The 27597-nt window shown below is 42.2% G+C and overlaps 6 protein-coding genes across 11 annotated transcripts in view; 4 read left to right on the forward strand and 2 right to left on the reverse strand.

The window, feature by feature from the left end:
- Positions 1-7624, forward strand: part of Fur1 (Furin 1) — a 199573-nt gene extending 191949 nt beyond the window's left edge. For both annotated transcript variants that reach the window (XM_064679654.1, XM_064679653.1), the window contains 3 exons: positions 67-233; positions 2883-2958; positions 6594-7624. In XM_064679654.1, coding sequence (XP_064535724.1) covers positions 67-233; positions 2883-2958; positions 6594-7378 — 1028 coding nt within the window. In that variant the 3' untranslated portion in view covers positions 7379-7624. The remainder of the gene's footprint in view (positions 1-66; positions 234-2882; positions 2959-6593) is intronic.
- Positions 7625-8868: 1244 nt separating this feature from the next.
- tobi (target of brain insulin) lies at positions 8869-10967 on the forward strand. Its single transcript, XM_064679584.1, has 2 exons — positions 8869-10643; positions 10703-10967. The coding sequence occupies exons 1-2, from the start codon at positions 8885-8887 to the stop codon at positions 10900-10902; spliced, it is 1959 nt and encodes a 652-aa protein (XP_064535654.1). The 5' UTR covers positions 8869-8884; the 3' UTR covers positions 10903-10967.
- rha lies at positions 10721-16646 on the reverse strand. Of its 2 annotated transcripts, none has more exons than XM_064679578.1 (6): positions 16191-16646; positions 15670-16124; positions 15529-15600; positions 15116-15467; positions 11805-15060; positions 10721-11738 (listed from the first exon to the last, which is right to left on the reverse strand). In XM_064679578.1, exons 1-6 carry the CDS (start codon positions 16309-16311, stop codon positions 11528-11530), a joined length of 4467 nt encoding a protein of 1488 aa, XP_064535648.1. In that variant the 5' UTR covers positions 16312-16646; the 3' UTR covers positions 10721-11527. The 2 variants fall into 2 exon arrangements, with proteins under 2 accessions (XP_064535648.1, XP_064535647.1); XM_064679577.1 differs by having other exon boundaries at positions 15529-15603.
- Positions 16613-21479, reverse strand: LOC135426480 (zinc finger protein Xfin). 2 transcript variants are annotated; one of them, XM_064679580.1, is made up of 5 exons: positions 21274-21479; positions 20855-21210; positions 20713-20796; positions 19073-20657; positions 16613-19017 (listed from the first exon to the last, which is right to left on the reverse strand). In XM_064679580.1, the coding sequence occupies exons 1-5, from the start codon at positions 21400-21402 to the stop codon at positions 16780-16782; spliced, it is 4392 nt and encodes a 1463-aa protein (XP_064535650.1). In that variant the 5' UTR covers positions 21403-21479; the 3' UTR covers positions 16613-16779. The 2 variants fall into 2 exon arrangements, with proteins under 2 accessions (XP_064535650.1, XP_064535649.1); XM_064679579.1 differs by having other exon boundaries at positions 20855-21219.
- Positions 21480-21553: 74 nt separating this feature from the next.
- On the forward strand, positions 21554-24906 carry LOC135426481 (zinc finger protein 91). Of its 2 annotated transcripts, none has more exons than XM_064679582.1 (6): positions 21554-21759; positions 21827-22404; positions 22460-22708; positions 22768-23608; positions 23670-24221; positions 24281-24906. In XM_064679582.1, exons 1-6 carry the CDS (start codon positions 21640-21642, stop codon positions 24806-24808), a joined length of 2868 nt encoding a protein of 955 aa, XP_064535652.1. In that variant the 5' UTR covers positions 21554-21639; the 3' UTR covers positions 24809-24906. The 2 variants fall into 2 exon arrangements, with proteins under 2 accessions (XP_064535652.1, XP_064535653.1); XM_064679583.1 differs by having other exon boundaries at positions 21655-21759; positions 21816-22404.
- Positions 24907-25407: 501 nt separating this feature from the next.
- CHKov2 (CHK domain ov2) lies at positions 25408-27104 on the forward strand. Of its 2 annotated transcripts, XM_064679586.1 has the most exons (5): positions 25449-25490; positions 25557-25638; positions 25717-26216; positions 26345-26708; positions 26818-27104. In XM_064679586.1, the coding sequence occupies exons 1-5, from the start codon at positions 25464-25466 to the stop codon at positions 27006-27008; spliced, it is 1164 nt and encodes a 387-aa protein (XP_064535656.1). In that variant the 5' UTR covers positions 25449-25463; the 3' UTR covers positions 27009-27104. The 2 variants fall into 2 exon arrangements, with proteins under 2 accessions (XP_064535655.1, XP_064535656.1); XM_064679585.1 differs by having other exon boundaries at positions 25408-25638.
- The last annotated feature ends 493 nt before the right edge of the window (positions 27105-27597 follow it).

Below are 27597 nucleotides of genomic sequence, written 5' to 3' on the forward strand. Positions count from 1 at the left end.
TTTTCATTCTCATTTTTGATTCAAAACATTCGCAGTCTTGTCTAATCTCATCTCGTTGCCTTGCAGCGCAAATCACACAATGGGATATGATACTCTATGGCACCGAGGTGCCCGCCCAGCCCAATGACCAGGTCCACGAGAACCAGCAGAGCCAATTCAATTTGTTTGGCAACGATATGGCACACAACGATATCGAGCACGATGCCAGCGGACAATGGCGCAATATGCAACAGGTGAGTCCGATTGCCACACAATTGCATTTAAATTGCATTAGCAAAATACGCGTACATACACAAAGGGATGTGAATAGCAATTGACCTGAGAGGCTTTAAGACTATTGCTGTGCAACATATTTGCTTTGACTAGGAATTATATGCAACTCTTTAATTGGGAAAAGAAGCAAGAAGCCAAACGAGCAGCGTTTTCTCGACGAGAAACATTTAGGAGAGCAGGGAGAAGCTAAGTGTAAAAGCAAAAGTATGGCGAATAGTGAAGCGAAAAGTACTGAAAAAAGCGGAGTAGAAAGCGCGTTGAAAGCGTAATGAAATAAAATCGTAATAAGAAGCTAAAAGAGAACCATAGTGGAAGGTAAAGAAAAAGAAGAAGTGTGGTGGGAAGCATAAAAAGATACGCAGCGCAAAGCATTTAAGAGTAATAGCGCAAAACATAGAGATATGTGGCAATAGAGAAACGTGGTAAAAAAAATAAAACGGAAGAAGCGTTATGAGAAATAATTAAAAAAGCTTTAAGAAGACTATACGAGAAAGAAAGACAATGACAAGCTAAGAGAAGAACGTAGCTATAATCAGTTCGGTCTCTATCTATAACAGCAATTTACAACAAAAATTGCCCAACATTTTACTGATTTCGCTTTATGAATTTTATACACTAGATATTTAGTATGTTAAAATTTTCTGTTGTTTTTGCTTTATTTTTTTTGTGTTTTTTTTTTTGTTTTTTCATTTATTTTTGGTTTTACAGTGCTTCGCAAGCGGCTTGCCAGAGAACGAGGTTGAGACAGAGGACGAGGATATTAATAGTGTCCGTGTCCGACTGGGTCTACGTCAAAATAGCGGCACAATGCCGCGTGCTTGCATGTGGCTGGCTTGAGTTTCGAAATAACAGACGATGCCAATGATATTTAATATATATACTATACATATATATATGTATGTATAGTCAGACTAGCGACATACAGGCTTTGGGGCTTTTTTGGCAACGCTTTGCAAACTGTTCGCTGTGTGTAGGTAGATTTACATTTTGAGTTTGTGTTTGGCATGCTTTTGGCTTTTCCTCTTGCATTTTCTGTTGAAATTTTCCTTGAGTTTTTCTTTTATCTGCACTAACTATTTGCGCTGCTTAAACGCACAAGCTGCTCATAAATTTTCCACTATTTAGCATACGAAAATGCTCAATTTCTAGTTTTTGCTTGCAAGCTGAATTTAATTCACTCACACACACACATATCGCATCGCATGCGTCGTGTCCTGGCCAACGGGCAATGTGCCAAGTTCTTGCTGGCACACCGGGCGGCTACGCGATTTTTTGTATTTTGCTCCTGTCAGCTGCAATGGTGCAGCATTAAATGCACTCATATTCATTTTGCATACACAGTTTGAGAGTCAGCGCTGCTACAACTGATGGGATTTGTATTTTCTACTCATTTCTCGCTTTTAAAGTGCACTTTTGCATAGGCCTAAAGAATTAACTTAAATGGACAGTCCCTTAACCTTTTAGCATCTATTGTTGCTTAAAAGCTACATACAATTATTTTTTTCTCCACTTTGGCAGGCTGAATGTGCAACAATGTGTACATTTGTTTGTGTGTGTATTTGTGTGTGCTATAATAAACTAAAAGTGCATTGACCTTCGGCTTTATATGTTGGCAGCTAACTTTTTGCATAACTAACATTTTTTCCGCTGCCAACACGCGACCTCATCGCATGTGAAAGTTCTGTTAGACTCAAAGATACGGACAGAGAGAGCATATAGGCAGAAAGAGACTTTTAGTCAGACATTTTTTGGCTAGGGCTGCAATAAATAAACACATACACATATACATGCACTCCTTTTATCCATACATACTCAAGTACTTAGAACTGAATTGCCAGACAAAGCGGCAACATGCAATGAACCGCAGCGGAAACCAGACAAACCGACTAAAGCAAGCAAACCGACCAGCTTGTAAATTTCACATAGAGAAATTAAAATAATTCAAATGCCTAAACCTTAAGCTAAAGTTAAAAGTTAACTTTTAACTTAAGATATACTTAAAGTATTTTCTTTAAATTAGGGACATATTTTTGGTATAACAAAAAAAATGCATGTAAGGTCAGGTTATTCAGGATGTGGATAGGTTTTTCACTGTTTATGCTCTGTCCACAAAGTGAAGAGTAGGTGTTTACCAACTATTCTTTTTCTGTTGACTATTTGAAAATATATATTTTCTAAACCCTAAAATTAAAATAAATTAATGATGGTTGAAATACTTTGTAACTTTTACGGTACTTTTATACTCGATCCCAGGATAATAAAAGTGCTTAATATATTTCTTTTGAGTTTTATTTTTTTTAATTTAAATTTTTATTTAAATTTCGATATAAATTTCATATTTCTTACACAATAAACTCTACATCAACAATTTTGTATATTTAATACATTATTTTCGAATGTATGAATATTTTTTTTTTTTGTGAAGCAACAAATCCATTCTAATATTCTGATCTAATAGACACATGACTGTCACATACAATGCTCGTTTTGTTTAGTTAATCCATTGAAAGTATAACGCATACGCAACGTTGAACTTAATTTAAATTATTGTATACATTAATCTCTAATCAATTTTATTTTTTTGCTTCTCGTTTAATGTTTATTTGCAGGTGGGCGAAGTGGGAATGACTCAGGATCGCAGCAATGCAGCGGCCTGCCTCAAGTGGAGCGACCAGAAATGTTTAGGTTTGTCTTTAATCTTTCTACTCATAACACAAGTCTTCTATCTAAACTTTAAACAAGCCATTGCCATCAATAAAAACAACAATGGCAACAGCAACAAAAGCATTAGATAATTCAAGAAAAACTATTTTACAAAGCTGACAACAACAAAAACAATTGTAAAAACAAAAAACAAAGATGTGAACAAACTTCAATTCCAATTTAAAGTTTGATCAAAACCCAAACATTAACAAAAGCATTTTTTGCTATATTTAAGCATTTTCTAAGCTGGCAAAAAATCAATTGAACAATAGCAAAGTAAGCAACAAAAACAAACAAACATAAATAAGCGTAGAAAAAATAAAACAAATATAAAAATAAAACTCTGCAAGTCCAAAAAATAAATATACTAAAACTTTTTGTAGTTAAATTTGAATACAAGCGTAGTTATACATTCAGAGACACACACATACCTACATAACGTAGGCGATGCAAAACAAAGGTTGTTTCATTTCGGCTCGCACAAAGAACAACAAAAATAATGTGTTTTATATATGTACATTTAGTTAAAATTTATTATAAATATTTTTATAAGTTTAGTTAAGTTTGTTCATTGTTTCGTTGGTTTTTCTTTTGCTTTAATGTATAAATATTTAAACTTTTTTTTTGCATTTAGTATGAGGGTTTTCAATTTCCCTGTGCCAAAGTCAGATTTACCAGTTTTGCATGCATTGCGCCTTGGCCTTGACAGTTTTGAATGCATTGGCTAGCCACTCTTGTTTGAAATGCTCTGCTGACTGAGCACTTTTCTCTTCAGTGACTCTTAAACCTTTGTGCTTTGTACACGAGTACTTATGTATATATGCATTTCAGATATTGCCAGGCCAGCCAAATAGCTACAGTTTAGGCAGCACTGACTGCTTTTAAATGTTTTAATTATATTTTGTATCGTCATAATTTTCTGTGCCGCGCCCTAAAACAAAATTGTTTATTACAACAGCTTGAGTTAATAGTAAAAGACTGTTTCTAAAATTTAAACGTAAATTCTAATGAAATTATGCGTAAACTAAAAAAGTAACAATGAAAATTCAATGGAAATTCGCAATTTAACATAAAAGAAATTGCATTAAATGTTAGCGTTAAGGCGTCAAAGCAAAGCAAACAAATTTTTGTATTAAAATTGTAACTAAGAAAATTAAAAACATAAAAACAAAATTGACTTAAAATTAAAAGTAAACGAAAACGAAATATTAGGGTGTAGGGTACGACTACGTATAGTGTTAAAGTAGGCAAGCAACCAATAATTAATAACTAATAAAACAATTTATATAGAAAAAGTTCCTGCAGTTTTCAACAAAGTTGCAATATAACAAAATAAAAAACAAATTGAAAAAAAAATTAGGTAATTTTCTGGTGAGCATAGGAGCTAATAAATGAATTATAAAATTAATGCAAATAAAAGAAATCATCGCGCACAAAAACAAAAGCTTTAGAAATGCCAGAAGTAAGCAACAAACTTCTAGTCATTATTTTTGTGCGCTACAATATAAAAAAAAAATAAACAAAAAACCATACTATAAAACTGTAAAACTGTAAAAGAAAACAAAGTTTAATTGATTTCCATATCAGAGCAAAATCGAATTGTTTTACAACACTCTCACATATCTTTGTTACAATATTTGTTGTTCTTCATTTTTGCCAACACATAAATAATGACTCTAATTGACTAAAGAGATGGGCGCGAGTCACGACACGGCCCGCATGGCCTTTTCGCATATGAAAAGGAATTGTTTAAATATTATACGCTTACCATTTTCGTGACTAGCCCTCTCATCTCCAATTGGTAGTAAAAACAAAACAAATCGAAACACAATCAAAACGCAACGCAAGTGCAATAATTATTTCTAATTCTCTCTCATTATTATAATAAGCAACAACAAATACAACGCACAATCAATTTTTAATGACTCCAATGTCACATATCATTTTATATAATTTGTTTTTCTTTTTCACTTGGTAAATATTTTATTTTACTTCAAATGCGACTTAAATATTTGTTGCCTGATGTTCAAATGAATAATCATATCGTCAATGCACAACAAATAAATTAAAAATATATAAATACTAATTTGGTTAGTATTTTTTCTTTTCGTGTGACTTGTTTGTTGTTGTTGTACTTAGCAAACTCACATTAAATATAAAATACTAATAAATATGAATTATAGCTTAGCCATTTTCCATGCTTAATTGCGACAAACTAAAAATCTTCAAGCATATAACATAGCAGCAAAAAATATAACTTAAGCAAAGGACTAACAAAGTTTGAAACTAAAAAACTCAGTGTTTCATACGTTTTTTTAAAATTGTCCACGTATGAGTTTTGTTTAATTAATTCAATTAACTCAGTGCTGGCTGCGGTACTTATGCTTAAACATTTTTCAAAAAATTTAGAAATAAAAGCCAAATTAATATTTAAGATCATACTAAATAAATAAGTTTAAAAGAAAAGAAACAAATTTTAAATAAAACAAAATATGGTACTAGGGCCTGGGGTAGCTATTAAAAATAAATTTAAAACAATAACAACTGCAAATTCGAAACAAAATAATTAATTTGTGCGAAAATTACACTTAAAATGTATAAAAACCATGGATTTAAGAACAAAAAAAACTGAAGTATAATTGTAAATGAGATTTAATGGCCGCTATAAAGAATCAACCATTTTTTATGTATGTTTTGTGTATATATATATATATATATATATATAAATATAAATATATATATATATGTATATCTATATAACTATCTGAATAATAAATAAATGCATTAAAAACATATTCAACACAAAATATTTACCTTAAAAAAATACTGAAACATTTTTTGCAACAACAAAGATTTTCTTACTGCGCAGCAAGTAAAATGTGGTCCAAAAAGATTTTAGACATTTACTTAATTGAACCCTCCCCTTCTCGTGTAGCTAAAAGCAAGGTGAGTTTGGCAAAAAAAATCAAATTTTGAAACATTCTTAGTACTCTGTAGTGTTGAGTAATTTTGTGTTTTTAACATATGTACCTAGCGTTCAACCAAAAAAAAAAATAATATTCTTCTGCTGTCTGGCTATTAACATTTTAATTGGTGTTTCTACTCGTTAATATCGTAAACTGTATTATTTAACTTAATATTTAAATGCACACCTCTCACTTTTCATCGTTATGCCTTGTTTACTTTCCAACACTGGTTTTGGTACGGCAGACACTCACATCCACCCAACTTATTTTCCACTTTATTTGAGCATGTTTTTTGGACTACTGCGCTTGCTTTAAATATGTATTTTTACATTGTTTGTTGTTAATGGAAAAGTTTCAGTTGAGACTTGACTATTGCTTGAAAATGTTATTTAAAAGAATAAAAAAGTGAAAAGAATACATTTTAAATTAAATTCTTTTGTTGCCCTTGTCTTGTACACATAATTCTTTTACATTAACTCTTTTATTATACTACTAACTAAACAGCAAATTCATGTTTTCCACTTTCTTTTCCCCATTTATCAACACTGTTTCGGAGGTAAATGGTCTATCACCTTGGTTAGTTATAACTAGCTCCTGCTTGTTCTTTCTTTTGGCATACGTTATTTAATTCGTTTCATCTGTTCTTCCCAGACTGCCAGGAGCCCAGCTACTTCTACCAGGATCTCTGCTATGACGAGTGCCCCCAGCACACCTTCGCTCAGCTTAATTCAGATGAGCTGGATGAAGCCGTGACGCTGAGCGAGATAGACGCCGCTGCAGACATCTCTACGCTGGATGGCAATGATTTGCCTAGCACTGGCAAAAGCTCCATCAACCAGGACGATCCACTGCAGGCGGCGGAACGTCGACGTCGGAGCAGCGAGTCCAGCACTGGCACCAGCACCTTGTTGCTGACACCGCGTCAAAGTCGCATTTGCTCCGGCTGCGACAAGAGCTGCCTGCGTTGCTATGGCCCCAATGCGTCCCAGTGCAGCACCTGCTTTCCGGGCAACCAGCTGCGCAAGCTGCTGCAGACCAATGAGACCTACTGCTATGCCTATGTGGTGCGGAGCACCGTGGTGGATGTGTCTAATCCCGCAAATGCGCAGCTAGCATCAGATGCCAAGATTCAGTACATGAACTGGAGCACAGCGCTGCTAGTGATTGCTGTTGTTGTATCCCTAGTGGGCGTGGGCGTGGCTGGTGGCATGGTCTATAATCGTCGTGCGGCCAAGGCGGAGGCTTATACGCGCGTCGCGCTTATTGCCGAAGACGATAGCGATGAGGAGCAGGACGAGGAGGTATTCAATGCGCGACGACATCATCTGTGTGATGTGCTTGAATATCACGATGAACTGCAGCCAAATCAACTGCCCAGAGAGTCGCTCGGCGCAGCGCTGCAGGATGAGGAGCGTGCCCAGCTGGTGCCCGAGTAACCAGCCAGCATCCTTTTTTATTAGTACTAAGGTGCAATTTAAATAACTCATGAAACGGGTTAAGCGTGAACCGAAAACAAAATCCACTTTCCTAATGCTAAAATTAAAAGAAGAATCAACATTTCGACATTCAAACCAACTGCTGCGATTTATTTATAACACGCATTTAAATTATTTAGATTATTTGAAATTGATTTTCCAAAATGTATTATCCTAGTTTTAAGCAAATAAAATATATTCCTATTATGTGCATTATCATAACTCGCGCAGGTAAAGAATGTTTTTCGTTTTAGATGGCCACCTCATAGCTCCAAAAATAGAGAAAAACAAAAAGCAAAACAAATGAGATGCGCATTTGAATGCCATTTCTCCGCCCTGAACTTGTTATTAAGGTCGAACAATTTCCGAAGTTGTTCAAGAAAACATGGAGAGTTTGAGTGTATATTGTGTGTATGTATAAATAATAGGAGAGAGTCTAAGTACTGCATACAGCGTATTTCCTAATCGGATTGGATGCGTTTGTTTGTTTCTTAAGCTGTTCGATTCGAAACAAAAATATGTATGTACATACATTTCACATTTCATTTTCTCGTTTTTTACAAAATTGAGCTGAGTTGAGTGAGAAGTGCTCCGAGTGAAAGCTGAGCTAATCTCAAGATCAGCCGCTGTTTGACTTGTTTCGTTTGGTAGAGTAAAGCAAAGCTTGGATTTTAGTTGAGTGCAGAACTGCGCGCTGAAGTGGGCGCTCAGCTGCCTGTACTGTCCGCCTGGTCTTTCGAGTAGGAAACGAAACTTCTTGTTAACTCAACCATTTCTTAGAGATTTTTTTTAAATAAAACCAAGTAAGTTTTGTGCAATGCTCGCTATTAAGGCTAGACACTTGAAACTGGGTAACTGGTAATAGTAGCACACCATTTGCGCATTCTAATAACCTACTCTAGGGGAGAATATATGTTTTTTGGAGTCGGCAGCGGATTTAATCGGTAAATTGTTCAGACTGTAATGTCCTTACATATCTTTAAAAATCTTAACACTTTGTACATTTATATGATTCATATTGTTTTGATAATATATGTATGTATAGATTGAGACTCTTCCGTAGTACTGATAACTGTTAAGCACTCAACTATTCATATATGTATGTAATAGTAATGTAAAAATAACACCCCAATTGAAAAGGGAAATATTGTTACAATTACAATTACGAATATTTTATAAGTATCATTGATGATAATTTGCTCGTCTCTCAGTGGCATGTCAACACTCGGAATCGTATATGAAGGGTATTAGTCATGAACTTGGATGAAAGCACTAGCTGATAGCTGATAGCCGCTTATCAGCTACCGCCTGGAGTGCATCTTCAGCGGTGAAAAGTATGGAAACTGGTCGAGGGCTTTATTTGCGCGGCTTTTGAAGTTGCGCAAAACACGCCAGCTGGCAATAAGCAGCCCGGGCCGGCGCTATTTAAGTGCACCGCTGGGCAGCTCATGCAACAGTTATACTAAAATGCAGCTCAGCTACGCAATTGCTGCGCTTATTCTGACCGCCTGCTGCCTGTGGGAGACCGGTCAGGGTTGCCAGACCATCGAACAGCGGTACAAATTTGAAAACAGCGACATCTATGTAAGATTGCGACGCGGCGACAAGCTGCAGTATGAGCTGATGAAGGGAAGCCGAACGCTGCAGACGGTCACCTTGGATAACTTTGTGACCAGCAGCAGTCTGGAGGCGACATCCACAGGCAGCTACAAGCTGAGCGATGGCAGCACTGGCATTGAATTTAGTCTGGTCCAATCCACCGGTGGCGTGACCCATGTACGTGTGGCTCGCGACCAGGTGCTAAAGGGCACACAACCGAGGGATTGCCTGAAGCTCAATACGGGACGTGTCCATTGGTTTGGAGGCTCGGAGCAGAAACAACACTACTGGCCCGTCGAGCGCCAGCAGTATAGCAACTTCTCCTATGTACCCAAGGAGTTGGGCAATATGGGCGTGGCAGAGCGCTACTGGTTCAACAGCGAGGGCTTCTTCCTGTACGTGGATAACACGACGCCACTTTTCATAGATCAGAATGCAGCCGGACTGGAGGACCAGTTGTGCATCAGCGCGTTCAGTGCCCTGCCCTACGACACGCGCCTGTCCTCGTCCAAGTTTAGCTATCAGCTGGGCTTCGCCAAGGATGCAAAGGTGGCGCATATGTATGCGGTGAAGACGCTGCTGGGCATACCCACTGGTCATCCCGATGAGCGTATGGTTCAGCATCCAGTTTGGTCCACCTGGGCGCTATACAAGGCGGAGGTCACGGACGAAGTGGTGCGCGACTTTGCACAGCAAATCCTTGACAATGGCTTTGAGAACAGTCAACTGGAAATTGACGACGACTGGGAGGATTGCTACGGCGCGCTGACATTCCGCAAAAACAAGTTTCCAGATGCCAAGAAGCTGACGGACGACCTCAAGGCTCTGGGCTTCCGGGTAACCCTGTGGATACATCCGTTCATCAACAACAACTGCACGGCCATCTACGAGACGGCCAAGGAGCAGGGCTATCTGGTGCTGGATCACGCTGGCAGCGCCGATACCCAGTGGTGGAACAGTCAGCCCAAGGATGCCGCATATCTCGACTTCACCAAGACCGCGGTGCAAGAGTGGTTCAGCACACGCGTAAAGCGCCTGCAGACGGAGGATGGCATTGATAGCTTTAAGTTCGATGCGGGCGAGTCCAGCTGGATACCCACGGATCCGGTGCTGCAGGGTGATTCCAATCAATCGCCTCTGCAGATCACCACCGACTATGTGCGCACGGTGGCCGCATTCGGAGATATGATTGAGGTGCGCTCCGGCCAAAATACTCAAGACTTGCCTATATTTGTGCGCATTGTCGACAAGGATTCAGAGTGGGGCTGGAACAACGGCCTGGTAACGCTGATCACATCGCTGCTGCAAATGAATCTGAATGGTTATCCGTTTGTGCTGCCGGACATGATTGGCGGCAATGGCTACAACGAGAAACCGCCCACAAAGGAGCTCTTCATTCGCTGGCTGCAGGCCAATGTATTCATGCCCAGCTTGCAGTTCTCCTTTGTGCCCTGGAATTTTGATCAGGAAACGATTGAGATTAGCAAGACCTTCACCAAGCTACATGCGGATTACACGCCCTATATCATGAAGCTCTTCAAGCGCGCCACGGAAACTGGTGAACCAGTCAATGCGCCACTCTGGTGGACTGCGCCGGATGATGCAGTTGCTCAGAGCATCTACGATGGTAGATTGATTTATAATACTAACTTTAGCTTTTATATTTATCATTTCTTCATTCCCTAGAGTTTTTGCTGGGCGATGACATTATTGCGGCTCCAGTCATTATGGAAAACGCCACAATTCGTGACATTTATCTGCCCAAGGGCGAATGGACAGATGGAAACACTCAGGACGTCTACAAGGGGCCAGTGTGGCTCATGGAATACTCTGCACCGCTGAACACGTTGCCTCATTTTTTGCGTGTGGGCTTTCAGTTGGAGTAGTTACGGTTCTTAGTATTAATTAAAATACATTGTCATAAAGAATTAAACAGAAAATAATATTTTAATACACATTATTTCCTGCTGCTTGACAAGTGGTTAAACCTGACATGAAATTGAATTTTGAGCGATTGAATATAAAAACTTAGCCAAAGTTTTGCCAATGTCAATAATATATCTACTTCTATGTAACATATTGGCATCGCCACGTTGAACAGCTTTGTGGTGAATAATTAATTATGTTAAAACCAAATATTTTCAAGCATTTTTAATGCTGCTAGGTGGAAGTGGCAACATTCAACCTTTTTGTTAGGTATTTGTTAGGACCATAATAATAAAATCCAATTAATCACTTAAGAAGTATTTACTTAATCTAAAACATATAAATCTTATTATAGCAAGGACATTAGTTCACCTTACATATAGTAGCTTGAGCTAGGATCATTCAAAACTCAATGCATTCTTCAATGAAAACTAGACTATACCTATTAACAAAGGCGTAGTTTTTTTGAAATAAAACAGAAATTTTAATCACGAACCGAAGAAGTAACGCAAATTAGAAATTAACCTAGAATCATAAAGTAAAATAACCATAAATCACAGATAATTTCGTTAAATGAAAACGGGGCTAATGCATTCGAGTGCTGTCCACGTGATTCGTCGGCTTGTGCTGGTGTACTGTTTGGCTGGAAAGACCACGTAGATAATCCTTCAGCAAGGGCTCCGACGAGTCACCGGAAGCGGAAAAGCTGAGCGCTGTTCCAGATCTACGAAAACGACCATACTCACGCTCAAACTCTTCGGCGTCCTGAGTGAGAATATTTTTTAGATTGAGCACGCTGAAATGGATGGAGTCGTACAGTAAGGATGGGGGTATATATAGAGTAGAAGTGCAGCTAACTCACTTGGCTGGCATGTTCTTTTCGTGCTCCACTTTCTTCTCATACATGGCTAGCTTGAGGGCGTGCACGCGCTTGGCACTGCGTCGCCATTGCTTCTTGTAGCGATCCTTGGCCTTGGACATGTCCATGTAGCGCACGTTTTGTATGCGCATCTCGCTTAGCACCTGCTGTAGCTCGTTGCCACTGGCGCCCTGTTGGCACAGCTGGGCTATTTGTTGCTCCATAAGTGCGATGCGTTCCTTTAGCTTCATCTTCTCCTGAGCCAACGTGAAGTTCATCTGCTGCATTTCCTGTGTACGGCTTTCAAATTTACGCAAATGCTGCTCCAGCACGAGTATGTGCTGCTCCAGCTCATAAAATTTGCACTCGTAATTGGCACAGCCGTTGGACTCTTCGTTGACGCTATTGTGGGCCTGGTTGTCCACGGGCTGCTGTGATATATCTGTTTCAGAACGGCGCTGGTCAAGATTGTCCATATACTCCAACGCCTTGCGCTGCATTTCATCCTGCAGTTGCTTACCGGCTGCCAGAATTTGCTTGATGCTCTCATCCATATTGGTGATATCCGTGTTGACACTCTGATTAACACAAGTGGCGCTTGCTTTTGCTGCCTCAACTGCCGGGGTTTTCGTTTGATCATACATGTGAACTGTGACTTCCAAGCGAGAGACCTTTGCGTCGGCTTCCAACTGGGATTCGCCGAAAGTTTTCTTAACGTCACAAAGTTTATTAATAAGATCATGCTCCAAGCTGGAAACTGCAGACGCTTTAGTTGTTCTCTGCTTCATAGGTTTGTTCCTTTCTATCGGCTTCAATTCACTAGACTCTACCTTTGCTGGCGCGAACGGTGTTGCCTTGACCGTGCGCTTCTTAATAGGCTGCTCAGCCTTGTCGCCCGAATCCTGAGGCAGTCCCGCTAGAGATGCTTCCTCCGCATCCAAATACTTTTGCAATGATGTTTGCTTAACAACTCGTCTGGATTTTCTCTCATGCTTACGTATTAAATTGGCTTTCTCAAGCTCTACAGATTCCATTTCTGATGTCACATTTTCCGTTTCTTGCAGAACCAGTTTTTGTGATCTGTTTGTGTTGAGCCTCGACTGATTCTTTTCTTGCTCGACAGATGTTTTCTGCTTAAATGGTTCCTCTGTTATGGAATTATTAACACTTGTTTCCATTTCCGATTGCATTTGAGTAACCATTAACTCCTGATCCTTTCGGAGATCAGCCGACCTTTTCTTTTTTAATACTTTGCGCTCAAGCTTTGGCTGTTTAAAGGGTTCCTCTATTATGGAACTTTCAATACTTGGTTCCATTTCCGAGCATTTACTTACATCCTTATATTCAATATTTTGTCTTTGAATTGTGCGGGACGATCGCTCAAGATTATTATTTGTAGACTTCTTGTGGCCCTCTGAGTGTTGTTTTTTAAAATAAGTTTCATCCAGCTCCGCTTTGCAAGTAGCCTCGATATACTGCTCTGTTTCCTCCAAAGCTTTTGTCTGCTCCTTGCTCACCTCCACCCATCGAGCGCTTAGAGAAAGATCGGTTTTTGACATTGGAGGCTTCTTTGTTTTTGATGTTTTCTTGATTAAAACTGTCTCAAAAGTTTTAGTTTCCGCTTTAATGCTTTGCTTTGATTTATTCTTTTGTGCGCTTGGTTTTTGGAGGAATTCTTCCAGTTCATCAGTTTCCGTTAGTGTATCCATATCTGATGACTGATCGACAAGTTTATTTATTGGCTTTCCGCCAAGTCCATCTCGGGAAACACGTTTCAGTTTCTGACTTACATAGTCTATGTCAGGCTCAACTGCATCTAGACTACCCTGTGAAGCCACATACTTACTTTCATCAGCTGGCTTGGCTGGTTTACGTGGATTGGTATTTGACAGCTCGTTGTTTTCCAATAACTCAAACTCTTCTGTTTTTGAGATAATCTTCTTTTTGCGTATGACTTTCGGTTGAATTCCTAAAGGATCATCCGCTGAAAGTTTTTTGACGGTTGTCTTAATGCGTTCTTCTTTAAGATTAATTAATGTGGCATCTGGACAGCTTGTGTCCATTTCATCAACCTCAGCAGACACTGCGAGCAATCTAGATTTTCTTATTCTAGGCGTAGTTTTTGCTTCTAATGGAACTTCATCGCCTTCCACCAGCTTAGATTTGACTGTCCGTCTAGGGCGACCTTCCTTTGTCATTTGTGGTGAAAATTTATCATTTTCCTGCCCCAGTTCAACCCATGAATCATCGATATTTCCGTCGTTAATCTGATATTCATCAACATCATCAACAGTCGGTTTTGTTCCGACCCGTTTAGCTATATTCTCTCTGAGCTGCATTTCTTCCTGCAAAAACCTGGTAGTCCTTGCGTCCATAGGCTGTATGGGCTTTTGAAAACTCCTTTGCGAATCAATTTCTTTAGGATTCCGGTTCTTTTCACTCCTTGTCTTTTTAGATAGCTGTTCCTCTAAACAACGATCATCTGAATTGCTGGGCTTATGTTTTCTAAGTTCCCTTGCCTTCTCTGAGCGCACCGGCAAACAGTCCTCTTCTTTTTTTAAACTTGTATTGCTGTAACACGCATAAAGCTCAGAATCGGAGCCAATATCATCAGGCAAATCCATCAAATAATTCTCCGGCAGCTGCTCATCCTCAAGCTCAAATCTTGTGGACAACTTTCTAGTGACCACCTTCGAGGTATACTGATGGTCCTTTCCTTCTTCCTCTTCATGTTTTGGGTTGTCGACTAGGAGCCTGGTGAACTTCCTGCGACGTGTTTGGGATGTGTGCACAGTTACGGGCGTATCTGAGTCGGGCGCATCACTCAGAGGCGATTCTGAGGCGGTGTCCCGTTCATCCGAGGCCGAAAGCTCAGCACCAACATTCAAACTATTTAGTGAGCTATTGGTGGATGCAGATTGTTTTTCAGACTTTGGGTTCCAATCGACCACGTTGTCATGTGCCCGATCCTTGGGAACTTCCCGTATAACAGCTTTGCTGCCCACCGACTGCAAATCCAGCTGTTCCTCATGCAGCTGCTGCTGCTTCAGCTGCGGTTCCGGCTCCTTCTCTTGCTGGCGCCAATACACCTCCTGTATGTCCACAGTAAAGGTGTAGTCCATTATTGGTTTGAGCTCGCGCGCACTGCCCATGCGTCCAAAACGCTCGAAAGCAAAAGAACCGCTTTGCACATATTTACGTTTGTTTGCAAAAAAATTGTCTGGCGGCAGAAGTTTACCAAAGTCCATGCGATAGTTGGCTAAAAATAATAATAATAATAATAAATTGAAATTGGGTATGTGTCTTAACCTAACCTATTGAAGTTCCATTAATGTACATATTGATGGGCAAATAGAATATGCGCTGGAAATACAGCCGTATGCTACGCAAAGAGGACTTGAATCGCAAGCCCAGCACGTCGTTAAGCGTATAGGCATCCGTATTGTTTAGCTTAAGTTCAATATTCGTGACATTCCCCACAAAGTCGAACATTAACAGCACGGTTTCTACGGCATCCTTCTCCTGATACAGTGATTTGACAAATTTGTTAAGATTTTTAAGCTGCTTGAATTGCAACACCACCTCGATGATGTCACAATCGACCAGAGGATCATTGCCCACCTGTAGCAAGCCCAATTGTACCAGCGACTGCACATAAACATTGGCCTGAAAACAAGAACAGGATTCAGTGTGTGGTATATATCATCATATATATCAAATATGGCACCTGCGACTGCAACATGTTGGCGGTGATCGAATGGCCGGGCGACTGCAGCGGCGGCGTGCGGCTTTCTTTCTCCTGCTGGAACAAATTGTCAAACCAATTGAATTAACATAAATATATTACATATTTTAACCCTTGACTTACTGAACTATTAAAGGCCGTCAGATGCTTGAAATCCTTAGTATGTAGCAGAGATTTTTTGATTATGGCCAGCATAAGCAGCACTTCGGGCTTATGAGAGCGAAACTCATTACTAATACAGATCAGCTTGTGCCAGAACATTTTCAACTGCAGCGGACTGTTATTGCCGCCCGTGCCCAGTACTGGCAAGCCGCGCACTGGCAGCAGCAGGGATCCAATGGTCTTGCGCTCAGAATTGCTGCAGGCATAGAAGGTTACCTTGACGGGGCGATGGTCCGTCTTGATGCGTTTGATGCCAGCCATATCGCATTCCCAAATGCAATTGCTATTGAATATAATTGTTTCGGCAGTGACTGAAGGCGTGCCCTCCACCTCAAAGTCCACAGTATTGAGGGCCGCACTCATAATAATCTGTTCCCGTTCCCCTTCCCTCATCTCGCGACCATAAAAATTGATAGCTGTGGCAGAATTGTAAATAATTGCGATAATGAATTCCCATTGGCACACCCTTATTCAGAACTCACCTTCTACGACATGCAGCACCACACAGTAGGTGTGTTCCATATAGTTGGCACTGCCACTGACGCTGACACTGCTGCGATCCGTGACAGGCAACGGACGCGGCTGCTTGTTCGACTTGACCATGTTGCGACGCGTTCAGCAGCACTTGCAAACTAACTAAATAATTTGAAACCTAAAAGAATACGTTAACTTTGCACTCAGCTTGATTAGAATTTAAGTTATATCTGTGTGTTTGCTGCGGATCAATAATTTTATTTAAAATATAATTTTTCCTCGGCTAATTGTTGTTTATCGTGCGACAGTTTGTTGGTTTTTGTCAGGCGAATAAAAAAACGCCAGCTTAGTTTTTTTGAATGTAACCATAACAACGGTAATTCAACGATACTATCGCTGATAATTGAAATATTTATCGATCGAAGCGATGTTTAATTTGGCAGTGGCGGTTAATCGATATATTTTTTAATTAATATCTGTAGGCAGTTGAATTTGAAATTCAGGCTGGCACAATTTCAATTTACTTCAAGTCCAATTCGCTCCAATAATCGTTAATCTATTTACTTTTATACTATTAATCAAAAGTCATAGTCTCAGTTAGACATCTTTTACTTGGTCTGCTTCCGTCTCGTAGTGTCCATTTTGTAGTCGATGATTCTTGAGGGCTGTACCCTGAATGAAACGCTCACCGCACGTGTTGCACTGATAAGGACGCTCGCCCGTGTGCCGCCGTATATGCAGCGTCAGGTCATTAGACTGGGTGAAACTCTTATCACAATAAGTACACTTGTAGGGGCGTTCGCCATTGTGAATGCGCATGTGCTGCTGCAGCTTGTAGGAGCGCGCGAAGCCCTTCTGACAAACGGTGCAGACATGCGGCCGCTCGCCAGTGTGGGTACGTCGATGGCACTGCAGATCGGAGGACCGTGGAAACGCCATGTCGCAGTAGTCGCACTTGAAAGGCTTCTCGCCGGTATGCCGACGTATGTGTATGATCAGATTGGATGAGGAACTAACCGCCTTGCCGCAAAAGGCGCAGAGAAAACTTTTCTGCTGCTTGGCGCCTGTAGAAGTCTTTTTTGGGGCAGTCTTGGAGCTAGTTTCTGCTGAATGATTTTTTTTTACGTGTGCTGTGAGACGATCCTTGCGATTATATTTACTAGGACACTGACCGCACTGAAAGATCTGGCACTCATTACTGGAAGTTTCCGTTGCGAGCGTTGAAGTCACTTCCTGCTGTAGCTCGCTACTAGGGTGCTGCAGCTTCACGTGCTGCAGCAGATTTGCCTCCCACATAAACTTGTAGCCGCACTTGATGCATTTGAACTTTTTCTCTGTGTTGGCACACAGCGCACGACGATGGTAGTTAATAAGATCAGGACAGACGCTTTTAAATATGCAAAGATCGCAACCCTCGCTTATGCGTTCCAGTCGATGCATGGCCTGTTGATGCTGATGCAGTTCAAACTTGCGCACACAGCGCAGTTGGCACATACCGCAGGTGTAGTGTGTGGGTGTGCCCGACGGCTTGGCCTCCTCATCTGTTTCCGAGTCGTCCAGGTGCAGCTCGTAGCCCAGCTGATTGGTTATAGAGTAGTTGAGCATCGAATCAAGCTGATTATGTGAGCCTGCTGGCGCAGATTGGAGATGGGCGCGCAGTGCGGCAATGGTGGGGTAGGAAATATTACACACCTTGCACTGGATGGACTTCTGGCCATGCGGATGCCGGCTGGCATTGAGCAGCGCCTCCGCATAGGGCAGCTGCTCGGCACTAATGCCGTGACGTTCGATATGCTGCAGAAGATTGGCCTGGCGATAGAAACGCCGTGCACACCAGCGACAACGGTAAATGCTCGACTCCTGAGCATGCATCAGGGTGTGCCTGGTGAGATCCTTTTGCATTTTAAAGCTGCGGTTGCATTCGGTGCAGTCATAGCTAACAATAGGCAGCAGATGTGTGCCGTTCAATTGAATGCTCAAGTTCAAATGCTCTCCACTTGCCTCCTGGTGCGCTACGTCCGTGTGCAGCTTCAGATTCTCGCGCCAGCGAAAGCGCAATGGGCATTTGCGACATAGAAAACGCCGCTGCGCGTTTCGGCAGAGCGTGCGATAATGATGCTCCAGCAGCTGCTCATTTACAAATCTGGCCTGGCAATGGGTGCAAACACGCGTAGCCTGCTGCCACGTATGCTGCTCCAGCTGATGGGCGTAGAGCTGATGCTTGCGCTGCACCTTCAGCTGGCACAGCTCACAGCTGTACAGACGCCCGCTGCTGTTTCTAACTCCCTCGGCAGAGTCAGAATCGGTTTCAGTCTCGCTGCTGTCCAGGCTGAGCTCAATGCCCGCCTCGTTGGTAATGGATATGAATCTTTCCAGTTCAAGGCCCTTGGCCACATCGCTTTGAATGCGCCTGATCAGCTGTTGCTGATCCAGCGGCGTGGCCAGCTCTGGATATAGAGCACGTGAAATGCTTGCAATGCTCTCCGACTTACCACGATCCTCTGCAAACATCACCGCAAACTGATGGTTGAGTAAATGGGCCCGCAGATCGGCGATCTTTGTGTGCTGCGAAAGGCAAATCATGCACTGAATCTGCTTGCAGCCATTGGGCCGGCAAAATTGGGCCAACACTACCGGCATGTGCTGCAGGACGGACGATGGTTGATCACTGGCAATCGTTCCGTCCAGCTGCTGTTCGCCGTGCACGCGCATATGCGACTTGAGCCCATCCTTGCGATGGAACTTGCGATCACAGTAGGCGCATTCGTACTGAGCCAGCGCCTGTGGCTGATGCAGGCGCTTGTGACGTGTCAGATCCTTGGGCCAGATGAAGACCTGTAACGGCATGGAAAAGTTTATAAATGAGTTCTCTTTCAGCTAATAAAAATACCTTTTCGCACTCGCCACACTGCAGCTTGGCTGCTGTTGGATAGCGCTTGCTTCTTAATCTGGGCTCCTGCTCTTGGATAACCTCTGTTTTATCCTCCGCCTCGTGCTGCAGCTTCAAATGCCGCTCATAGTTGGAGTGCCAGTAAAAACGCTGGCTGCAATGCTGGCAATGATACTTGGCATGCCGCTTGGCACAGATACGTCGGCGATGCAGTTGGAGTAAGGAGTCGGCTACAAAGCTCTGGTCGCAGTCCTCGCATGCATGCGGCAGCCTGCCCTCACTATGCTGGTGCTGCTGCTGCTGATGCGCAAGCAGTTGGGACCGGCGTATTGTGGTCTCGCCACACAGTGAACATATATGCAACGCTGCGACAGAGCTCAACTGCTCCTCATCACTCAAATCTGTCTCCGAGTCAAAAAAATCCAGCTCCTGCCCACTGCTAGTGCTGGCATTGAAGTAGCGTCCATAATCCTCTGCCTCAAAGTCGCCGGCAATGTGTGCGGTCAGCTCTGACAGGCTGCAGGCCAACCCATCGGGGTAGTAGGTGCGAAAAAAGGCAGCCCGCTTCTCCGGATCTATGCCGCTGCATCCATCGCGATGGGTGAGTAAATGGGAGCGTAATCCTCCCATGCTGTGTAATTGGGCATCGCAGAGACAACATTGGAATTGATGAGCGGCCTTTTGCACCCCTTTGCGCTGGGAGCAAGCATGCTGCTTCAAATTCTGCTTCCAAATGAATTTTCCTGGACAGTTGGGGCAGCTATAACGTTTAAGTTTATTGTCGCACTGCGTGCGTTGATGCTGCTCCAGCAGCTTGGCGCACACAAAACCAATTTGGCAAACATTACAACGTTGCCAGGGTACCTCTGCTTCCGAATGCGTGTGCTCCTCCAGAGTGTGGCGCATGAGGCGATATTTGCGCGTAAAGGTGGTGTTGCACGGCAGACAGCGGTATGGTGGGGTCAAGCCAGCTAGTTCCTCATCCGAGTCGCTGAGGCTAAGCTCATAACCATATGCATTGACCACAGCGCAATAGTTGTCCAGCAGCTCACGTCCCTTGGCAATGTCAGCGCACACCTGTTGCTTGATATGTACCAAGTCCAATTGCTGCTGCTCGTTGGCAAACTGCTCTTTGACCACATCACTCTCCATGCTCAATTTAGACAACGTTTCAATGCTGTCATGGCACGCCAAATGATCGCGTAACTCCTGTATGCGCTGGCACTTCAAGCCGCACAGCTTGCAGAGCACATGCTTGAGCCGGCTCGAGCTGTAGAGGCGCTCTGCAAAGCGCCATTCACTACTCAGCTGCAACGCCTGCCATTTGGCTGCGCGCTTCTCGTGCGATCGCAGATGAAACATATACTTGTCCTTGCGCAAAAAACTCTTGCCGCAGCTGTCGCACACGTAGGCCGCCTGCTCGAAGTGTATGCGGGCATGGCGAAGCATGTCGCGGTGCCACGAAAATGTCTTACCGCACACCTCGCACGCATGTCGGCCCTCCTCGTTGATGTTTTCTTTTTTGGGAAGACGCGTGGGACGCTCTCGACGACGCTTGACAGTCAAGGTTTTCATTTTAGCAAAACTGGAAAGCAAATTATAGTAACTTATCATGTATTGAAGTTCTTGCTGTAGCTTACGAGGCTTCATTTTCGCTGACTATACCATGTTTGGCTTTCCGTACGCTGCGCCGCAATTGCTTGGACTTCAAGTCCCTGTCCTGCCTGTAAGCCGATGTAATTAAGTCTTTAAATTAGGCACCAGCAACGGCCAGCAACTTACTCATCAACAGCCGCCTGAGTATTGTCGCTATCGCTTTCGGGCTGCCATTTCAAGGCTGGACCAGACACTGCAGCAATCTCTGGCTCTTCAATCTCTCCCGTATCTTGCAGTAGCGACTCACTTTTAGTTTTTCTGGTTGGCTCCGAATCTAGGTCAACGTCCGTTTCGGTTTTAATGTCCTGCATGCTGATGGCTATGGGCATCTCCTCCAAGCACTGCGTCTGCAAACCTTCGCGCAGCTGCACCAACAGTTGCTCCTGCGCCTGCCGCGCCTGCAACACAAAAGCATAGGCAGCTTCAAGCTTGTGCAGGCATTCGCCACACAAATACTGCGGCAGGCCATCATCCGTATGGTCCTGCAAAGGCTAAAAACACATGTAAAAATATATTTCTCGATCGTTGGGTAATGTTATACACACATCATTCTGCGTCAATTCGTGCAATATGTCGCTAAAACTTTTATTTGCATATTTATTAGTGCGCGTTGCTAGCGGGAGCAAGCTGTGATCCTGTAGCGCGCATGTGCGACAAATATCCGTCGGCAACATGCTTTTAAGACTCCTATAAATAACTTTCTTAAATGCAAATCATTACGGTATGAAAAATGACAACGCGAAGCAAATGTAAGGGATAGAACATAAAAATATCGATAGCTCATCTTATCGATTTGTCAAACAGTGTGACCACACCTAAAACCATCACTGTTTTGCGTACTTGGCAAATTAGTTGACATCGGAGCAAATTGGGATTGTAGATACAATTGCCAATTATAATCGTGTTTAACGATGACAAGAACGTGCAGGATCTGCGGAGGCGGAGATGGACGCTATTGGATCGAGACGCCATTGAACAATTACGCAGATAAAACATACACCCAACTGCTGCTGGAGCTAACTAAACTTGAGGTAACCTCCAAGCCACCCCAACCCATAAAACTGATAAGACAAGCACTTTTAATAAGTTGTTGTATAGGTCGCCTTGGATCAAGCTGACAAGCTGCCGCCCTGGATTTGTCGCAAGTGTGCTCACAGCTTAGAGAATGCCTACGATTTTGTGGTGCAAGCGCGTGAAACTCATGAGGTTTGGCTTCAAAAGATGTCAAGAGAATCTCCTTCGGAGGATACCGAAATAGGCACTTTGGAGTGTTTGCGAGAGACACCTATACAATTGCTGGATATAGAGGGCGTCACAATTAAAATGGAAGAGCCCTCAGAGCCTGTCACGCCGTCAGCAGATCCAACCAATCCAATTGATCCATTGATTAAGAAAAGCATTGTGGATGATGACACCGAAGATGATGATGACGACGATGATGTGCCACTCAAGCAACGCCAGACAGCACACACAAAATTGCCAATGCTGCACAAGTGCAATAAGTGCGACAAGGCCTTTAAATATGTAACCAACCTCTTCAGGCACAAGCAGCGGGATCATAGTCCAAATCGCTGCCTGACCAAAGCGCGGGAAGAAGACGAGAAGACTCACCACTCAGAACCATTTCTACACAACCTGATAAAGAGCTCCATGACAGAACGCAGCAGCGAGGCAGAGTAAGCGCTTCTTATTTTAATAATACTACGTTTGAGAATTGTCTTTTTTTTTTAGCTTGGACATTGAGTCAGCCGATAACTATTACAAGTGTGATCAATGCGACAAATCCTACAAGTACATTATGCTGCTCATTAAGCACAAGAACCAGGCACACATTTCCAGCCAGTTGGCAGCGAAGCCTAAGTCAACTGTAATTAGCAATTCCAGTACAGAAAAAACGCTTAAGACGAAAGGATCACAGCAAAAGCACTCGAAGCCGTCTAGCACAGATTCTCTTGTGCATAGTATCATTAAAGAGATCAAGTAAGTTAATATCCCACTTCTATTTTGAATGAAGCTTCATTATTTGCATCTTTGCATAGCATACCCGATGAAGATGATACCGACAACTCCAGTGTAGACAATTACTACAAATGCGATCAATGCGACAAATCCTATAAATACATTGTCAGTCTCATCAAGCACAAACACAACGAGCACAAGGCGTACAAGGATTCCGATGAAGACGAGGACGAAGCGGCTTCCTCCAGATATGCAGCAGACACACCTGCCATGTCGAAGCCCTCCCGCATCGACCGACGCGTCAAAGGGTTTGATTTGCATCGCTGCAAGCCGAATGGCTCAAAAGAGATTCAATGCATGATCTGTCTGCGCAGATTTATCAAACTTCGCGAGCTGCGCGAGCATTTAAAGGCGCATCCCAAAGACTTTACATTCGAAGCCCATGACGAGCCCATTGAGCGTATTGCAGAGGGCTTCTACAAAACAGCCGTAGAGTCCACAGTGGCTGGCTTAAAGCGGCGCATTTTCAATGATCTGAAGGTGGGCATGTATGGCCGCTACTACTCCATAACGAATGAGGCTCGCTACGAGATGAATCTGGATAGCTCGGACACAGATAGCGATGGAGAGGCGGATGTTGTCGAGCGGCACAGTTATGCTTGTGAGCTGTGTGAATCGCCCGCCGCTGTGTGGCCTCGCAAATATCAATTGCACGAGCATCATAGACAAGAGCACACGTGGCTGGAGGCGCCACATGTCTGCATGCGTTGTGATTCACGTTTCCTGAGCGCCAAGCTTCTGGATCACCATACGCTCAAACTTTGCCAGAATACGCTGAAGCGCTTCATGTGCGATAAGTGTCCGCAGCGCTTCTTCTGGCGGCGCAACTTACGAGCGCATCTTGTGGAGCACAAAAACAAGGTGGGCATTTTTTTTATATTATGTGATGAGTGAATTCATAAATAAATGTTTTACATTACAGCAAGACACCTATCCCTGTGATCAATGCTCGCGCAGCTTTCAGGATAAGAGCGCTGTGACCAAGCACAAACTGATGCATCACGATGTCAGCAACGAGCTTTTACCCTGCCGCTGGTGCACACGCACCTTCTATCGCCCTGCGCTATTGCACAAGCATGTGCAGCGTCACGGCTTTAGCGGCGAGGATCTGCCCTTGGCAGAGACTCTGCTAGCGGATGCCGCCAAGACCCCCGGACCCAAGACGATCATTTGTAAGCTATGCGACATGCAGTTTGTTAGCATTGCCGATCTGCGACGGCACTTCTCAATGCAAGCGCACAGTGAACAGGCCTCAAACTATATGATAAGCACCGAGGAAGGCTTTGAGTTGCTGTTAGATGAGACGGACGAAAGCGACGATGATTCCGCGGGCTCTGGTAGATCATATAAATGTGCTCTATGTGAGATGAATTTTCAACGACGGCGCGACATGAGCGAGCATCAGTATTCCCTACACACCTTCGACAAGCTGCCATATTCCTGTGAGCATTGTATTTTCAAGACCGTTGACAAGGTGAGTTTTTCCCGTTCAGAGTCAAAAACAAAATGGTAATATCTTTACCACTTTTGCAGTCCATGTTGGAGCAGCACTTGCGCATGCAGTGCCTCAACCAGGAGAAAAAATTCAAGTGCTCACGCTGCGGCTACAAATTCATGTGGCGCGAAAATCTGGATCAGCATATGACCAGTCAACACCCCAAATCATCCAATCAGGCACCCGTTACGATTAAGCGAAGTAGGCGTTTCCGATATCAATGTCCACACTGCTGGCGCTCCTTTGTAGTGCAGCCAAGCCTGGATAAGCACATACGCGACATGCATGTCGCTAAAAAGAATCCAGGCAAGAAGTATCTCTGCTCACTATGCGGCCTGGAATCTCTGACGCCCAACAAGCTTAACATTCACATGCGGCGTCATAACGGCGAGAAGCCATTTAAATGCGATCTCTGCGACATGTCCTTTACAGTGCATTACGAGCTAAAGGTGCATCGCCGCAAACATACGGGTGAGCGACCCTATCAGTGCACGTTCTGTGCCAAGGATTTTGCCCGACCCGATAAGCTTAGACGACATGTTTACATGCATAGCGTTAAGCATTAAGTAAAATTAAACCCAAACTGAACAAATTACCAAATAAAAACATTGAATGTTTAAATATTTATACCAAATTAATTAAAGTAAGTAATGTCCAAATAATACTTCTCAAAAAATATTTTATCGCAATTCAAGGCAAGCGTTTCTTCTGTGAAATAAGATAAGTTCGCCTCTTAAGAAAGTTACAAATCATAAATATATATATGTATATATGTATATATAGGTTGATCCTATTTAATATCCCTGACAAAAGTCTTTCATATGCAAAAAAGACGACACTTGACAAGGAAGACAAAAAAAAGTAAAATCTGATTACAGAAGCCGTAGAATGCAGCACTTTCTTAAATCTGTAAACCTAAATAATTAAATATTGTTCTGTAGTTCTCTAGTTCTTAAAAAATATAAGAGCGATTGCGCAGGGCTAACTACTAAGGGGAACTTAAAAAACTAATTACAGCTATAACAGCTGTACAATTTTTTGTTATTCAGGTGATAAATATTTATGAGCACCAGTAACAGCAGCTCATGAATCTCTCTTGAGCTTTTTGAAGATGTTGTATCTATTTAACGCACAACAAAGAAGCTTTCGCTCAGTTGCGGTCCGATCATTGGAAAGGCTATACATGATCGCAGCAAACTGATAAAAGAATTACAATAACAAATGTCGACTGTCGATGCACCGGAATGGGTAAATCAGCATCTTTTTAGTGGTCTACTAAAAAAAAATTATAATGATTTTGACACAATCCAAAAGTTTGAATGCACCGCCGCGATTAGCGGCGGGGAAAACTATCTGACAGTTGTGCTGCGCATCGGCATTGTGATGCGACTAAAAGGTGGGTCAGTTACATGTATTTATTTTATGTATGCACATAGATAGACAACTCAGACTTATATTATATATTTACTAACAGATAAAAGCACCAGAGATATGAGTTACATTTTGAAAATACCATTGGTCAATGATCGTGGCGATGAGCACGATTTCCATGATTTGTTTGTCACGGAGGTTGATATGTACGAGCGTCTAGTGCCCGAGATGGAAGAGCTCTATGCCCGGCATACAAAACTGGCGGTGCGGTTTAAGCCAACGCATCTGAAGTTCACCGAAAACTCGCCAAACTGCGACTACATACTGATGGAAGATCTGCGCATGCAGGGCTATATAAATCTGGAGCGCATGTTTGGTCTGGGTCAAACGGAAATAAAGGCAGTTCTCAAAAAGTTGGCTCAATGGCATGCAGCATCCGCCCAGAGAGTAGTAGAGCTGGGAGACTATGAAGAAAAGTATCAAAAGAGCTACATTTCGCCCGAGAGTTACAAATGGATAGAGCAAGCAAATGTTACATTTAATGTGCCCTTTTTGGAGTGCCTGCAGCTGTACAATCTGGAGCCGGGTCAACAGCAGTTGATAGTAAGAAGAGATGCGTCCTATATTATTACTTCACTGTCAATATTTCAACCCCTTTTTAGCTGATCAGAGTAGTTTTCTGTGAAAGTTAGCAAAAGCATGAATTTCTAAAATTCTTTCATGTATTTCAGACCAACTACACAGATCGCATGACGGACTTGTATATGGATTTTGGCCGCATTAATAAAACCGAATTTAATGTGCTCAATCATGGAGATTTTTGGTGCAACAATTTTCTCTTCCAATTGAATTCGGGCATGATACAGGACATTTGTTTTGTGGACTTTCAATTGCCGAAATATGGCACACCCGCCCACGACTTGTTCTGCCTGTTGATGACAACACCAAATATTCACATTAAATTGGAGAAGTTCGATGATTTCGTAGAGTATTATCATCGAGAGCTTGTAGCACATCTGGAGCTGTTGAAATATGCCAGAAAACCGCCCACATTAACGGAATTGCAAACGAATCTTCGCAAAAATAGTCTATGGGGTAGGTTGTTTAATTCAATGCACATATATTTTTTTTTTGATTCCATAAACATTTGCTGACTTCATCATTTTTTTTCGGTATTTTTTCTGTATTTTTCTAACAATTACAGCATTTGTATGCGCTCAGCGAATGTTGCCCGTAACACTGTTTCCCCCCAGTCCGGATTCGAGCATTGCGAACTTTATGGGCGACTCGGAAACGGCTATGAACTTTAAGCGTAAAATGCTTTTAAATCCCAGTTACGTTAGGCAAATCAAACTGATATTACCCTGGCTTATGGAAAGAGGCTATATTACCTAAATACACAAAGGAACTCCGACTCCCAATCGACGTCTTATCCAAAGCCCATATTCTATACCAATAAAAGTAATACTAATAATTATTATATTATTATAATTGTTATTTTTATTATTATTATGCTTATCATTTTCTTCTATAAAGTTGTTTTTCAATACATACACAAAAATATACGTACATATATAGCTTTTTATACATGAAGACAATTTATGCAACTATTTTTTTTTATAATTTTGTTTGGGTTGACCATAAATAGCCTAATGAGGAAATTAAAAATATAACTGTGGGGGAACGATAGTTTTCCGAATTCGTTCTATGGACTACTAACTGTATATATTATCGCATACAATGGCATATAATCATATAAAGCTTAATATGTTTGTGTTGGTACGGTGATTCGCTGAGCGAAGCTAATGACAGAGATAAAGAGAGAGCTTCAGTTAAATAAAAACTTTTTTGGAGAACTTACCATTTTGTTTGTTTCATATAAAATTATGAAGAGCAAAACTTAAGAGCAGCAAATAAATACAAAAAGTGGTTCTAAAAACGAGAGAGAGAGAGAGAGAGAGAGAGTAAGAGAGGGAAAGAGCAA

This window comes from Drosophila montana, unplaced genomic scaffold, assembly GCF_035044405.1.
Source record: "Drosophila montana isolate Dmon_TW-CO22-7 unplaced genomic scaffold, ASM3504440v1 contig_203_1, whole genome shotgun sequence".
Taxonomy (NCBI): domain Eukaryota; kingdom Metazoa; phylum Arthropoda; class Insecta; order Diptera; family Drosophilidae; genus Drosophila; species Drosophila montana.

Coding starts and splice junctions, on each gene's coding strand:
- tobi (XM_064679584.1), top strand. CDS start 8,885: ATGCAGCTCAGCTACGCAATTGCTGCGCTTATTCTGACCGCCTGCTGC. Junction 10,644..10,702: donor TGCTCAGAGCATCTACGATG/GTAGATTGATTT, acceptor TTCATTCCCTAG/AGTTTTTGCTGGGCGATGAC.
- rha (XM_064679577.1), bottom strand. CDS start 16,311: ATGGTCAAGTCGAACAAGCAGCCGCGTCCGTTGCCTGTCACGGATCGC. Junction 16,125..16,190: donor GGTGCTGCATGTCGTAGAAG/GTGAGTTCTGAA, acceptor ATTCTGCCACAG/CTATCAATTTTTATGGTCGC. Junction 15,468..15,528: donor CCAACATGTTGCAGTCGCAG/GTGCCATATTTG, acceptor TCTTGTTTTCAG/GCCAATGTTTATGTGCAGTC.
- LOC135426480 (XM_064679579.1), bottom strand. CDS start 21,402: ATGTTGCCGACGGATATTTGTCGCACATGCGCGCTACAGGATCACAGC. Junction 20,797..20,854: donor ACTCAGGCGGCTGTTGATGA/GTAAGTTGCTGG, acceptor ATCGGCTTACAG/GCAGGACAGGGACTTGAAGT. Junction 19,018..19,072: donor AGTGTGGCGAGTGCGAAAAG/GTATTTTTATTA, acceptor ATGCCGTTACAG/GTCTTCATCTGGCCCAAGGA.
- LOC135426481 (XM_064679582.1), top strand. CDS start 21,640: ATGACAAGAACGTGCAGGATCTGCGGAGGCGGAGATGGACGCTATTGG. Junction 22,709..22,767: donor AGTATCATTAAAGAGATCAA/GTAAGTTAATAT, acceptor ATCTTTGCATAG/CATACCCGATGAAGATGATA. Junction 23,609..23,669: donor TTGTGGAGCACAAAAACAAG/GTGGGCATTTTT, acceptor TTTACATTACAG/CAAGACACCTATCCCTGTGA.
- CHKov2 (XM_064679585.1), top strand. CDS start 25,464: ATGTCGACTGTCGATGCACCGGAATGGGTAAATCAGCATCTTTTTAGT. Junction 25,639..25,716: donor CATTGTGATGCGACTAAAAG/GTGGGTCAGTTA, acceptor ATTTACTAACAG/ATAAAAGCACCAGAGATATG. Junction 26,217..26,344: donor CGGGTCAACAGCAGTTGATA/GTAAGAAGAGAT, acceptor CATGTATTTCAG/ACCAACTACACAGATCGCAT.